This window comes from Lissotriton helveticus, chromosome 3_1 (assembly GCF_964261635.1).
Source record: "Lissotriton helveticus chromosome 3_1, aLisHel1.1, whole genome shotgun sequence".
Classification (NCBI taxonomy): Eukaryota; Metazoa; Chordata; class Amphibia; order Caudata; family Salamandridae; genus Lissotriton; species Lissotriton helveticus.
In genome coordinates, this window is record NC_136061.1 from 2,114,009,357 (window position 1) to 2,114,025,506 (window position 16,150).

The 16,150-nt window shown below is 46.8% G+C and overlaps 1 protein-coding gene across 6 annotated transcripts in view; it reads left to right on the forward strand.

The window, feature by feature from the left end:
- Positions 1–15,699, forward strand: part of TP53BP1 (tumor protein p53 binding protein 1) — a 767,880-nt gene extending 752,181 nt beyond the window's left edge. For all 6 annotated transcript variants that reach the window (XM_078683313.1, XM_078683315.1, XM_078683318.1 and 3 more), the window contains one exon: positions 15,313–15,699. In XM_078683313.1, the coding sequence (XP_078539439.1) occupies positions 15,313–15,500 (188 nt within the window). In that variant the 3' untranslated portion in view covers positions 15,501–15,699. The remainder of the gene's footprint in view (positions 1–15,312) is intronic.
- The last annotated feature ends 451 nt before the right edge of the window (positions 15,700–16,150 follow it).

Here is a 16,150-nt window from a genome sequence, read left to right on the forward strand (position 1 = left end):
CTTCAGGATTGAAAGGCCTACCTTAGGGGAGACATAGGTTGTAAGTGCAGTGACCTCGGATATTAGGAAACATATCTATTGTGAGTGGTGCTAGCACCAGCTCGCACAGGCTGCAATGGCAGACCTGTAGTTACAGTTTGAGTGGTCTCTCATGGGTTGCATAATACTGCCTGCAGCCCATGTGAGATCACTGTTGTACATATGCCCTGGGTACCTTAGTACCATTTACTAGGGACTTAGTAGGATACACCAATAGCCAATTGGGAAGGTACCAAAGTACTTTATGTAGTCAAATGTAAGGAGAGACTACCCAATGACCCAAGATCCCAGCCAGACTGGTCAGAAACCAGAATGACACCAGCAAAAAGTGGGGGTAACCATGAAAGCAGATCCTACTTTCCTACAGCTGTTCTCTGCATCAAGATGTTCTGCACTCTGGCAAAGAAGCTGCCTCCTGAAGGCTTGAGGGCTTATTAAACCAAAGCTAAAGCTATTACAACTGCTTTAGCACATGGAGTCCCAGTCCTGGATATCTGCCAGGCAGCAACGTGGGTTTCCTTGCACATGTTTTCCAAGCATCACTATCAGAACAGTCTGGTCCGCCTGGGCAGCCATTTTGCCTGTTCAGTCCTACAGGAGTTTTTAGTCTGAAATGTGTTTGCAGTCACTCCTTAGGGGAAGGTATTGCTTGGGTATCTATTCAAAGGTAAGAAATCTACTGCTAGATGTCTCTATCAGATGAATACGTTACTTACCTTTGATAACATCTTATCTGATAGAGACAATATCTAGCCGCAGATTCCTTACTGACCCACCCATTCTCCCTGCACTGTGGACAATTTTCTAGGGTCAGGGTCAGGAAAATTAGGGCCCTTTTAGGGCCCTAATTTTCAAACACACCAATGTCAGCACACTTCATGGATCTGCGCTTCTGGTGTGGAAAGTCGTGAAAAGTAACTGATATCAGCACGGCCAGGTGGCGCCTATATAGGTGACACGGATGCCACTTCTGGCGTGGACTACGCCATGCTGAGCTGACCAACTCCACCAACATGCATGCGGGGTACTGCTCGAAGAAAATTCTTTTGGATCCAGACTGATGCCATGGGAATTAAAAGGTAAGGAATCTGCGGCTAGATATTGTGCCTACCTGATAAGGCATTACCGAAGGTAAGTAATTTGTTCTCTCTTAGGGTATTTCCATTTATAGTCATAAGCACTGAATAGTCTTGCCCATGTGCGGGGACTCCGGAGCACTATTACAATATATCTTCTTAAGTGTAGGTTTTTGCTTTTCCTCAGGAAGGCCTGCAAAGACACTTAAGAAAAAGACAGATTATACAGCCTATGTACTTAGGCTACAGTGGCTACAGTGGCCGAATTCTTCATTATTAGGTCAAAAAAGGTTCAGCACAAAGCCTTTATGCACAATTTTAAGACATTTTTGCAAAAAACATAAATCTGCCTCACAAACCCTTTTTATGATAGAGATAAAGGGGAGGAGGACAGAGTAGCCTCACAGGCTGTCATTATCTGGCTAAAAAGGAAACACTGTGGATCTTTCTAACAACAACTTAATTTGACGTTTTCATCTTTCTTTTGCACTTTCTGCCTTTTTCTGAACGAAAATTGTGAGTTTTTTGCTAGACAGTATCCTGCCTATGGAACAAAGAAGGCCTCGGACATCTTCATAACTCCTGCAGCAAGTAAGAAGTTTTCCAGATATTCCCTAAGGTATAAGGCAACGCCAACTTTGTCTGAAGGTAGCAAGGAGAGGGGCAGTCCTCTATCAGGGCGCTGCCTTTACCTTTGATGAGCGAGGAGAGGGTCACTCCTCTACCAGTGCTCTGTCATTAGACTTTGAAGAGCGAGGAAAGGGCTCTAGCAGTCACCTCTGAAGGATGTCCAAGCTGCAGAAAAGAGGATTACAGCCCTGAAACAACAATGTTTCCAGTCAACATTGACTGGATCGACGTCATAAGAATTTAAGTCCAGAGAATGGACATTACCATCCCAGACTAACTCGACGTCAAGGGACTGATGCCCCTCAACGTCGACACATGTTAACTTGACGTCTTCTACGCCGTCGATTCACACTGTCATATTGACGTCAAACCTGTTGACGTCCAGAAGACATGCCGCCTTGTCGATGTCAAGAAGACCCGTCGATGTCGGGACTTGCAGCCCTGTCGACGTCATGAAGATATACGATGTGCTGACCTGCTCATATTGAGAAGAAAGTTGATGTCCAGGCGTGCATGCCTGTAGACGTCAAGAAGCAAGTTGCAACCCCGTTGAAGCGTCTTAGGTCTACACCGTTGAGACATAATCAACGTCCAGAAGTACACCATTGGTCGAGGCATATCAATGGCATTGCAGCAGCAAGGCCTTTAGTCTTTTGGTTTTTACGGGCACCTGCAGTGACAGCCAGGTTAGCCTCCACATACCAGCTACCAAACAGTGCCTGCTGGGTTCCAACATTCGTGCTCCTAACATTTCAGTGGTTGGATATGGCACCAACGTGTTATTCCCTACGAAAAGACTCTCTTCCGGCACCATTTCCTTTAAAGACCTCGATCAATGTCTGTCCGGCAGGCTCAGTTGCTTAAGGTAAGGATGCAGCTCTTGCCCAGCTCTTCTTCATGGCAACTTCAAGCCCTGGTCTAGTTTACTCACTTTGGTGCCCTTAGAAGACCTTTGACTGCTGAGAAGCGCTGACTTGAAACAAAGTGCTTGTAATCATCAACAAGCCATCTTCTGCACTGTCACTGCTTCCATACTCGAAGCAAGTCATGTATCTCCCATCAGATCTAGCCATGGGACCCGATATATTCCCTCTGCTTCTACTTGGAGATATTCAGCGACTTCGTCGGATTTTCCACCGGCTCCCATTTCTACTGTGGACAACAGTACAGCTATCGGTTTTCTATGCCTTCTGCTTCAGTAATTTATTTACACTTTATAGGTGGACCTCGTTAGTGGAGCTGTGAGGTATCATGGTCAACATTAGCTCCATCCTTTCGCTCTGGGGCTCCTAGAACCAGCTCTGGATTTATTATTAGATTTTCTACTTCCTCTGCTCCTCTCCTCTATCTGTTTGGTCAAACATTGGCCATCATGCTATACTTCTACCTCCTCTGTACCAGTAGCACAGCAGCTCCCACCGTGAAAGCAGCATGTGCAGCACCTCTTTTAGAATATATGCTGTAGTACTCTGTTAATTATGTATTCTTAAGGGACCAACAAGTATTTTTCTCATGGCCTCGTGGTGTGTAATAACTACATTTATGCCCCGGCTGGTTTTCTTTTGAGAAGGCACAGGGATATAGCTATGGCAAAACCAATAGCCTTTCATTCCTAAACAGCAGTCTCAGTGGAGTATCCTCATCTCCACTTCCCTCTTGGGAACACATATTGTCCTCATAATGTCCATGAGATGGCATGTGATGGAAACTCTACAGCGGTTTACCTGTAAAGGCCCAACAACACTCCTTGCAATTACTCTCAGAGGATCATACCCCTCATTCATTCAAAGGTGGCCAGAAAACCAACAGAATACACAGTACAGTAGTAGCTATCATGGGCTAGAAATGCTTTACCCCAGTGACAAAGACCTCATGCAGAGATGGGTATCTGCCCAACGGTCTGTCCAAGGTGGTAAAAATAGGCTCCTAGCCATACATTTTTCCTTTCGCCTCTTCTGTTATTTCCGTAAGGGGGGAAGCGTCTCGTTTTCTACCACAGGACATGCATGTCCCTCAAAGGTGGGTTGTCTTGTAGTTCCTGTAAATCTATATAGGATCGGCACATTTAGACAACCTAAACTGTGGGATTGGTATCCAGATTGATTCCAGACATTCCCACTGGATATGTTTGCCTTCATACCAGCTAGCCCACAGTGCCACTGTGAGCCTCTCTTACCAAGGAGAGAATAGTTTCTGGCAACTATCGAACATGACAACTCTGTCCCCTCAGGATCATGGAAACAGTACAGTGCTTTTCGATCAGTCACTCGTGCTCAGTTTGTCTCAGAGGGATACACAGAATACATGATGGGGACGGTTCCAATAAGTATTTATTGAATTAGCGCCATTCTAGTGTAAAATGTGTGTGCTGCAACAGCCATGAGACAGAAACAGATGTATACGGTTATAAGCACCAACAGATTAAATAGATGGTAGAATTCTACCATAGCACTAAAATAATGGATATATGCAGGCATATAAATACATGGCAGTAATAATGGGTATTCCTACAATGTAACCCTAACTAGATGTACCTAAGTGTACCTGGCATGTATGTAGGTGTAGAGCCAAGAATCCCCCTAGGATAGAGCCAACACCATTGCCTGATGTGTCATCATGAAAGTCTTTCTCCTCTGCCTGTTCCAGCAAAGATATGGTATTTATATACCCAAAAGGTGCCCTCAGGGGTTCTACCTTGCTGTGTCATGTCGTCCTAGGATGACGATAGTGATGAACCTTATACATGGGTATTATGCAGAAGATGGTAATCCTTCTGTGATTCTGAGAATTCTCATGCATAATAATCGAGGCTAGTTTTCAGAGAAAACCACACAACATTTATGCAGCTCCTAACTAGGTAAAAGGTCAGTATCAAACCTTTTATGTAGTACAATGGCAAGGTAAATGTAGGTGAAAGGTTAGGTGACTACCCAGGCCTCTATTGGCTGTACATTACGAATCATAACACCCACTCCTCATCTGACTGGACGATATACTACAAAATTAAGAGGGAATGTCCTAATAACAATCATAAAAACAAATGTTAATAAACTGTTCTAAAAGTTATAAAAATACATAAAAACCTTATAAGTCCTATATATATGTTAAAAAAAGCTATACAAGTCCTTTAAAATATGTACATATATAGTTTGAGCAACTGAGTATGTCTGAAAGCTGTGGTGCTCAGTAAAAGTGAGAAAAGAAAAAAATTGTTTTAAAATTCCGATTTTGTTTGTTTTGGAAAAAGGCCGAATTCTTCCCAGCTCACGGAGAGACAAATATGTATGTATCCTTTGTGGGAGACACAACATCACTGCTACTTGCCTTCGCAGATGATGGTCCCTGTAACACCTCACAAATCAGGTCAATCAAGAAAAGGTTATCTTCAGTTTCCACAGCCGATGATGAGGAAGCATTTGGAACATCCAAAGCCTGTGTGCCTGTAGTAGAGCTGGTGTCCAATCCAACATTAGCTGAAGCATCCCGTGGTTGCTCTAAGAATACCGACATCAACATGGAAATACGTTAAGGGCACTGCACTATGTGGGCCTTTAATGGCTCCAGCAATACATCCACGTCCGGAGGCGCAACTGATGGAAGTGTTAGATAGAGGTCCAACACGCATTCTTGTCCGCAGAATAAGCAGTGGTCAAAAGGCAAAACACAGTCAGTCCAGACTGGTCGGAATGATAGGAACCTAGACTCGCTTAGGCCCGAAGCCAGATGGAGTACCATGCGGTCACACCTAAGTCAACATCCGCCTTCTAAAGCATGCAGTAGCAATTTGTTCTTCTCTTCTTTCTAGGTTTGACACTAACTAACAATTGAATTCGGCGACAAAGCTTTCGGAAACGGGCCACTGAGATGGGCTCTACTCCATACTCCTACAAGACGCATACTTTTACGTATTGATTGCCAAGACTCATTTAAAATGTTTGTGTGTCTGTCGCAGGGCATATTCACTATCAGAGATCCAGTGCTTCCATTTTACCTAAAATCCTCACCCAGAATTGTCTCCAAGTGCTTGGCAGTGGTAGCTGCCCATCTTGGTAAACACAAAATAATCCTCTGCCCATATCTACAAGATTTGCTACTCAACGTCTCATGAAGCTCAGCTTCCTTAAAACTGGACTGGCAAAACGTTAGGTCTTCAGGTCAATCTCACTAAGTCTTTTGTGCCCCGATTCAAAACTTACAGTATCTAGGAACTTTTATCGACAATACAGGTAGAGGGTATCTTTCAGATGCAGGACGCGTCTCAATCTTTCGAAACAATTAATCTCTCATGAAAGCTTCTCGTCCAACAATAAGAACATTCTCCTGTTGGCTTGATTGCCTCCTCCATCTTTAGCACACCAAATGCCTGTTTCCACATGAGACCTCTGCAGGAATGTCTTGATGACCAGTGGGACAACTTTCAGACGATTGGGAAAACAGAATAACTCTCCCTTCATCCGAATATGTTCTTTCCAACCACTCTACTACAGGATACTCTATTTCGTCAGGAGATCCTTTCCCATACCCTACTCATAGTTTCCCCCTTACAATGAAAAGAAGCCCACATGGAACACCTCCAAGTCCAGGGCAATTAGTTGCAGAGAGATTCGACATACCATATCCATTTCCTAGAACTATACGCAATCCTCTGGAGCTGAAAGCTTTTTGTCTATCGTCTTACGCCCTGCTGGTTCCAGTGCACAATACCTATACCATGTACTACCCCAAAAAGCAGCAAGCGACGAGGACCAGATCCTGGTCTCAAAGGCACAAAGGATCTGGAAATTGATTCTAGCCAAAGATCTCACGATCACTGTCAGTCTCCATCCAAGGGTACAAACGTTTCAAGCAATCTCTCTAAACAGACTTCTGCAACAAACTCTTGACTGCGTCATTTACGGCAACCTCGTCCAGCACATCTTCCAAAGGTGGGGTACTCCGGCGATTGTCTTGTTCACCACTGTGGAACACTCGGTGTCCCCAAACTTCTTGGCATACTCCTAGTAAGGGACACTTGGACTGCCCTATAGTTTGACTTCTATGACATATGTCTCTTTGCTTTTCCACAGATTCCCCTTATCCCTACAGTCCTCATCACCTTGTCTCAATTGAGAATAAAGATGACCCTCATTCCTCTGGAGTGGCCATATCAAACGTGGTTCACACCCCACCTTCTTCAATCCCTCTGTCTACATTTCAAGCTGCCATGCGGACCACACTTACTTACTTAGTTCGGAGGCTCAATGGTGTACCCCAATCTTTCCTCTTTGGATTTGGCAGCATGGCTTCCCAGCTAGTTCATTACGGACACTTAAAGTTGCATCCTCAAAGAAGCTAGGTATGCTTCCACTCTTTTCGCATAAGCCTTCAAATTGCATACATTTGGTGTATGGTATTTTTTTCTAACGCCGTGAATCCTACATCTTGCCAGGGAAATGTCATTCTTCGATACTAAGTCCACCTGGCAAAAGTTAACTTGTAATTCCCCTCTAGACAAGTTCTCCAGGCAGTCAGTCTACCTACAGAAACTCACCGTCACAAACCTCTTTCAAAATCCCTGGCATCAAGGATTTCTCTAGAACAGTTAAGGAAGGTTTTCCTTAGGTGTCCTTCACCTTCCTGGGAGTTTAACATTCCTCTTTTCATCTTATGCAGGATGCCTTTGAGCCCTCCTGTAACATTTCTCTTGGACAACAGCTTTCCTTGTCGCAATATCATCAGCTTGCAGGGTTGGAGAAAGCCTAGAGGTTTGTTTTTACGAACCATCCGCAGTTTTCCACTTTACCAAACTGGTTCTCAGAACTTATCCGAAACCCCTCACTATGGGTATTTCACACTTTCATTTTAACTGCATTCTTTCAGAATCCCTCTACTCCAGCATAAAGAATTCTCCGTTCCCTAGATATAAGGGGAGGTTTGAAATCCTATCTTATTAAGACATGAGGCATTGGCAGATCTAACCTGGTTATCAACTAGGGTGCAGTCCGTATGGTTTTAGCCACCTCCATCAATTCCATTTCCCAAGGGATAGACTCTTGCATCCTATTGTCCTTCAAACAGATTATATAAATAAATTAAAGGCTATCAGCTAAGCTTAAAGCATTCTTCACTACTGGTAGAGCTACTGCTTTATTACTACCATACCCACTCCACGCATTTCAAAACCAGCCACTTGGAAGTCGGTTCATACAGTCGCCAAGTATTACTGCGTAGCCTCTCATGTTAGAGCTAACACTCAAGTAAGGCAGACTTCCTTCAGAAATCTCTTTGCTGGACCATCCAGGTTCATCTTCTGACACGTCCACCGCTCTCAGAGGGGATAGGTTTACTTTTCTATTCAGTGTTTGACTATAAATGAAAATTCCCTAGGAGAGAAGGAATAGTTTTTACCTGTAATTCCAGTTCTCTCGTAAGGGTATTTCCATTATAGTCATAAGCAACCCTCCCTCCCCACCAGTGGAATGGACAAAGGTATTCATACAATATCCATACACTCTTGCATTGCCTTTAAAAAGAACGGAAGCTACTGCCACCTCCTTAGCATGATGGGATACTAGTGGTCTATGGGTCCTTAAAGGTGCAGTTTCCTTTTTAGCCAGATATGACAGCCTATGAGGCTACTCTGTAATCTCCTTCGTCTCTACCATGAAAAGGGTTTGTGAGGCAGATTTATGCTGTTTGCAAAAATGTCTTAAAATTGTACTTAAAGGCTTTGTGGTGGCCCTTTTTTGACTTAATAATGAAGACTTCGGCCATTGTTGCCTAGGTTTATAGGGTGTGTAATTTTTTTTCTCAAGTGTCTTTGCAGGCCTCCTGAGCAAAGGCGAAAACCTACACTTAAGAAGATATATTGAAGTAGTGGTCCAGGATCCCCGCACGTGGGCTGGATTATTCATTGCTTAAGACTATATTGGAAATCACCCTAAGAGATAACTGGAGTCACAGGTAAGAAACTATTCCTTCTTTTAAAATTCAATGCTAAAAGGATTGGTAATGAGATTTCATCGTCCAACTGGATTGATGTGTATTCCTTAGAAATAAAGTGAAACGGGTGGAAAGGAATGTTTTACTTGTATGTCACTGTCTTTATTCAATCCAGCATGGTTTTCCTTCTGAGAAAGAAAATTATAGGAAGTCAGATGAGAATTAAAACATTGCAAGCAAATTTTAATAGAAAGAATAAAGTCTTTCCTTTAACAAAAGCAGTAGCCTTCTATTTTATTTTTAGAGCATTGTGAACAAAAAGATAATGGGCGTTGCGATACATTTTGTTAGTGAGACTCAATATAGAGAATTCTGTGTCCTCAAGTGAAATATGGATCCATCTGAAGATAGGCTTCTTATAATGTCCTGGGGTATTAATTCGCAAAGGAGGATCAGTCCATGGAACCTTTCTGAACGGCATGTTGCAGAGGCAAAAACAAAGGTAAAGAAAGCATGGAACATGTGCAGCGGCTGCCACTAGCACCTTTAAGTACTGTGCAACAGAATAGACTGTCTTTGTTAGTTCCTGGGTATGAGGGTGAACCTTGCAAGGGCAGCAGAATTGAGTGTCTATTGGCATCAGCCTGAAGGTTTAGAAACAATTCATTCCAAGACCAAGCCTAGGATGACATCCTCCCAACTAATTTTCTGGAATGATAAAATGAGAAGAGGGGATTTTTCTTCATGGTGTAAAGCACAAGTTACTACTTGTGTAACGATATATCTGTAAGAGACATTAGTTAGTGATAGATTCCGTACCTTAGAATATCCCCAGGCGTCAGACTGGATCTGGAAAGTTTTTCATTAGCAATACCCCTGAGCATCGGATGGTGGTATCGTGCAGCTCCGCGTCCGTCGCTGGCGTCGTATGCGCAGAGATGACATTACAGGGACTACTTAGGTGCCACCCATGCTCGCTGACGTCAGTTCTGTACATGACTTTCCGCGCCTGGAACGCAGAGCAATGCAAGAAACTGACCACTGGTGCCATGAATCCAGGGCCCTGAAAGGGATGACCGTAACCCTAGAAATCAGTTCGCAGAATGGGGAGGATGGGTTAGGCGTTAAGGAATCTATCACTAACTAATGTCTCTTACAGATATATCGTTACACAAGTAGTAACTTGTGCATCTGAAAGAGACACGTTAGTGATAAATTCCTTACCTTAGAAGAGATACCCCAGCAATACCAACCCCGGTGGTGGGTCCGCGAACAAGATTACACCAGAAAGTTACGGAGAACAGAACGGCAAAGAAGCAGTCTCTCCGGACTTGACTGTCAAGGGAGTAATGCTTGGTAAACGTGTGCAACGAGGAGTAGGCAGCTGCCTGACAAATGTCCTGTAAGGGAACGCCGTGTTCTAAGGCAGTAGTGGCATCCATTGCCCTGGTAGAATGGGCTCACAGCCCCACAGGATGCTCCTTCTTAGCCAATGAGTAACCTGCTTTGATGCACAGAATGATCCACCAAGAGATGGTTCGTTTGTGCACGACCCAACCATTTTTGGCGCCCACGTAGCCAACAAAAAGTTGGTCATCCACCCGGAACTGTTGTGTGCACTTCAGATAGAACGAAAGTGCACGTTTTGGGACCAGACGGGTGGAGCCTCTCTTCCTCATTTGAAAGATGCGGAGGTGGAGAGAAGATAGACAAAGAGGTGGTCTGCCCGATATGGAAGGGTGTGACAACATTTGGCAAGAACGAAGGACGAGTCCTAAAAACCACCTTGTCCGGATGAACAGAAATAAAAGGAGGTTTAGAAGAAAGATCCTGGAGCTCACTCACTCTTCTGGCAGAGGTGATAGCTACCAAGAAAGCCGTGTTTAGAGTGAGAAGACATAAGGGATAGTTATGATGGGGCGCAAAGGGAGCGCACATCAGATAAGTCAAGACAAGATTTAAGTCCCATTGAGGAATTATGAAAGGCACGGGAGGAAACGTGTGCGTAATGCCTTTGAGGAAATGATTAACAACCGGGGACTTAAAAAGAGAAGGCTGATCTGTAAGCCATAGAAAGGCAGAGATGGCCGAAAGATAACCTTTGATAGTGCCCAGAGCAGATCCCTGCTGGGCTAAAGAGCAGGGCTCTGAAGGACCTCGGAAAGAGGGGCAGAAAGGGGATCCACAGCTTGCGCTGTGCACCATTTCACGAATGTGTTCCACCTGCAGGTGTAAACTGTCTTAGTGGAGGGATGCCTGGCTGCCAGAATGACATCAGACTTTGGGAGGAAAATCAAAAGCTGTCAACTGTCGCCGCTCAATCTCCACGCATAGAGGTGGAGGCTGGACAGGTTCGGGTGGAGGACCGTCCCCTACTGCTGCGACAGAAGATCCTCCCTAAGAGGCAGTCAGATCGTGTGATCGATCGCCATGCTGAGTAGCTCGGAATACCAGTATCTTCGTGTCCAGCCCGGAGCCACAAGAATGACTTGGGCCCAGTCGCACCAAATCTTCTTCAGCACTCTGGGCAGAAGTGGTATAGGCAGAAAGGCGTACAACAGACCGCAAATTCGTTTGCGACAAAAAAGCATAGCCGAGCGAGTGCCGCCTTGGAAATTCCAACGCTCGTTCTCTTCGATGGCGAATAGATCTAACCAAGGCTCTCCCCACTGCAGAAAGAGACCTTGTGCCGCGTCAGAGTTCAGACTCCATTTGTGATCCATCATGCACCGGCGGCTGAGTTTGTCCACCCTGGCGTTAAGCAAATCTGCCAGGTGTTGAACCACCAAGGTAATGCCTTGATGTTCCAGCCATGTCCAGGGGCGCAGAGCTTCCTGACATAGGGTCCACAACCCCACCCCGCCCTGTTTGTTGCAATACCACATGGCGGTGGTGTTGTCCGTGAACACCTACACAACACTTCCCAGTAGAGAGGGATGGAATGCTTTAAGTGCAAGACAGATCGTCCAATCCCAGGAGGGACGCATCCGTCACCACTGTGTGCTCCGGTTGGGGAAGGGAGAGGGACCTCCCATTGACACAATCGCGATTCGTGAGCCACCACTGCAATTGACGTGCATTGCCCTACGAGATCTGGACATGATCGCAGAGGTTACCCTGATGTTGTGCCCACCGGAACTTCAGGTCCCACTGCAGAGCCTGCATATGCCATCTGGCATGTTGCACTAGCAGGATGCAGTAGGCCATCAGGCCCAGGAGCCGGAGGGTCATCCTGACTGAAACCCAGGATAGAGGCTGAAAGATCGGAATCATAGCCTGAATATCCAGGACTCGCTGCTTGGGAGGATTAACCCGAAACTGCGTCGAATCCAGAACCGCTCCGATGAAGGGGAGTTTCTGAGAGGGACATAGGTGCGACTTCGACATGTTGATGGAGAACCCCAGCAAATGCAGGAGGTCGGCCATAGTCTGGAGGTGGGAGACGACTGCCTGGGGCGAGCCCGCCTTAAACAACCAGTCGACGAGACTGGAACCCCTGATCTGCGCAGATGAGCTGCGACCACCGCCATCACTTTCGTGAACACCCTAGGGCCACTGGTAATGCCGAAGGGGAGCACGGCAAACTGAAAATGCTCTTGGCTAACCGTGAACCGCAGGTAACACCGGTGGGCCTGTAGGACGGGGATATGAAAATATGTGTCCTGCAAGTCCAACGCTACCATCCAGTCTCCAGGGTCGAGGGCAGTCAAGACCTGAGCCAGAGTCAACATCTTGAACTTCTCCTTCCGGAGGAAGCGATTGGCATTCCTGAGGTCCAAGATGGGGCGTAGGCGCCCTTTTTCCTTTTTGGAGACCAGAAAGTAGTGGGAATAACAACCACATCCTACTTCTGGCCCAGAAACGCGCTTGATATCCCTCTTGGCCAAGAAGGCATGACTTCCTGATGGAGAAGCGCAAAGTGATACCCTGACATGCGTTGGAACTGAGGTGGCATGGCTGGAGGGGCAGACTCGAAGGGGAGGGAGTAGCCCCTTCGGACGATTTGCAGCACCCATCTGTCCGAGGTGACAGAACGCCAGTGGGGGAGGTAATGTTGAATCCTGCCACCCACCGGCGTGTGGTGCACCCAAAGCTCATACTGGGAAGGCTTTGAGGCGGATGCTGCAGTAGCGGAGGTGGACTGACAGGCCCCCTGTACCGCCGCCACCACGTCCGTGGCCACACTGAGGTTGGTTCTGTGCAGGCTTCTGGCTGAACAAACGTGTTGGGGCGCCCCTTCCGTGGCCACGAAAGGAACAAAAGCGGGCTTGGACAGGCACGTGGTGGAGAGACCCAAGGACTTGGCCGTAGCCCGAGAGTCCTTAAAGTGCTCCAGCGCACTGTCTTCCTTATCGCCAAACAGGTGAGTACCATCAAAGGGCATGTCCATGAGGAACTCTGAACATCCTCTGAAAACCTTGTGAACCGCAACCAGGCGTGGCGATGGAGGGCCACTGTTGTGGAGATCGCCCTACCCAGTGAGTCCGCGGTGTCCAGCCCACATCGGATGGCGTACTTTGCTGCTTCTTTTCCCTCAGCAACAGCCTGGGAAAGCACCGCCCGAACCTCCTCCGGACACTGCGCAACTGTGTCCCACTCAGCTTGAGATTAACGGCCCAAGAGGCATGTGGTGTTCACCGACCGCAAACAATTTCTTGACAAAGTGGTCCAACTTCTTAGATTCCTTATCCGGCGGGGCGGTAGGGAACGCGCTTTGGGAAGTGGAGGCTTGAATGACCAGGCTCTCCGGAGTTGGGTGGGTCGTTAAAAAGGCAGGGTCACCTGGTGCCCCACGATGACGCCTGGCCACGTTCTTATCCACAGGAACCCCCGTGGCTGGTCTAGACCAGGTGCCCATCAACACATCAGTTAACGCCTCATTGAACAGTAGCAGAGGCTTCATAGAGCTTGCCGCCGGCTGGAGGACTTCAGTGAGGAGGTTAGTTTTGAGAGTTACCATAGGCGATCAAGGTCAAAGGCCTCAGCTGCTGTACGGAGCACCACAGTGTATGTGGCGCCCTCCTCCATGGTCACAGCAAGAGGAGAAAGAAAACCAGGTTCAGAGGAGAGGTCAAGGCCATCTGCATCATCCGACTCTTCCACCCACTCCTGTTCCAACTTGCACTGCATTGCAAGATGGTCCTCAGACATCTCCCAGACGTCCCCCTCCTCCACTGCCCGTAGCACAGGCTGCGGCAGCAGGGGAGGGACAGGGGAATATAAATGATTCAACGGCGCCAGTCGGCGTTAATCCAGCTCCATGTCCCAATTAGGGTCCCAACCTGGAGCAAAATTGTCTGGAAAACCGGGCAAAGGCGGAGGTGGAACGAACGGGACCCATTGCGGCGCCAGAAACGGAACCGTGGGTGGCACCGTGGCCGGAGACGCCGGCGGAGGACCTTGCGGCGCCGGGGCTGGACCTGCCAGTGGCGCCAGTAGCACAGCCGGCGGCAAGGACGGGCTCTCAGCTGGGACCGCAGGGCCCAAAGGCACGATGGCGGGAGCCCGAAGCCTGAAAAGGCGGTCCATGGCAGCAAGAAAATCTTGCACCTGGGCCGGAGTCGCCGATGGACCCGGATAAGGTGGGTAGGCCGCGGGACTCACAGATTCAAACGGAGCCTGCTGGGGAGGAACCCCCGGCCCCCTCGTCCACGTCCGAAGACTGACTGGGGGTCGTCGGAGAGCGTAAACGCTTCTTCGACTTTTTCTTATGACATCTCTTACCCGATTCCGAGTGTGAAGACTTAGACCCCAAGAACCGTTGATGATGGCTCTGCGGCCGGTCCCTCGATTGACCCCTTGCCCTCGAACGGCACAGAGACGACTGCCGGGCCTCCAGCAGCTTACGGGACTGCTCCAGCAAAGCCTTCTGAGCCATGGCCAGACAGTCGGAACATGACAGGGAGTCATGGTCGTGCTCCAGACAATAGAGATAGACACCATGGGGGTCCGCCACTGACATCGTACAGCGACAGGCCCCGCAGGATTTAAACCCAGGCATCCCCACGTGGCACCAGGAGTCAAAGACTCAAAAGAGAAGTAGAGACAAAAGTCTCAAAAAAGTTAGTCAAAAAGTGACTAGGGTACGTGCTCTAACCGGATCTGCGCTTGCTGGCGTGGAAAAAGAAAACTGACGACCGCGCGCATGGGTGGTGCCTAAGTAGTCTTCGTGACGTCATCTCGGCGCATACTACGCCAGCGACGGACACGCAGCCGCACAACGCCACCCTCCGACGCACAGGGGACTCCTGACTAAAAACTTTCCGGATCCAGTCTGAAGCCCAGGGATATTCTAAGGTAAGGAATCTATCACTAACGTCTCTCTTTTAGATAATGTACAATCTGATTTTGCATAGTAGCAGAGGATGCACACTGTGTAATTAGTCTGGCAGCATAACCATATGGTTAAATATTATGCCACTCTTTTGATGTTCTTATGCTTGTCTTCCTGTGCCGCTCTGTGTTTGCATTCCACTCCAGTTGAAATGTAGTCTTTGATAGTCATATTCTGTGCTTTCTGATGCCTGTGTTCTTAGAAGTCATCGGTTTCTACAGAGTAGGTATTATAAGTAAAACAAATGTAATATATTCACATGTTATTTGATGCGGGTATTATAAATTATACTTTCCTTTCTTTTTCCTTAAGATGTTGCTTTGGGTGTGTTTGACGTGCTGGTCACTGATCGGTCATGCCCAGCCTCCATCCTGAAGTGTGCACAGGCCTTGCATCTGCCGGTGGTATCGCAAGAATGGGTGATCCAATGTTTAATCAATGGAAAAAAAGTTGTCTATAACAAGCACCCCAAATACAAACATGACTACTCGTCGAGCTGAAGATATTCCTCCACCCATACAAAACATGTCAACCACGTCGTCTCACCTGCTGTTTTAAGTGTTGTGCATATTCTGTGTTTTAAGAGTTTTTAGAACATTTTAAATGTCTGTGTTTGATACTCGACTGCATGGATAAATGTAAATAGTTTTATTTGCTGGACTTTTATGAAAAAATAAATGGTAAATCTTTCATAATGGATTTTCTGGTTTACCTGTATTTAGTGGGATCAGTAATGATGTGTTTGCCATCAGTCAATTTGAAATCGTTTTAACCCTTTCAATGCTGGGGAATATGCACACCTTTGTGATGGAGCTTTTTCACGAAAATGGGCACTACCTTGTTTAAAAACATATAACCTTTCATCTTCGTGCACTCGTACAATTTGTTCTTTTTCAGCACAGAGCTAGTGTATTTGTGCAAAACGCATCAATCTCATTACAGCCTCAATATATAATGAAAATGTGGTGATATTTTATTTCCTGATAGATACAACTGCTTCAGATTATCCAATTTGACAATTCTCTTTTTGAGCTTCAGACTGGTCCCTACAACCTTTCCCTAGAGCTGTCAGGTGGCACCTTACCTCGTCAGCCATTACTCGGATTCTAGATGTGATTACTGGGGTTATATTAGATGGCACCTGATGGGC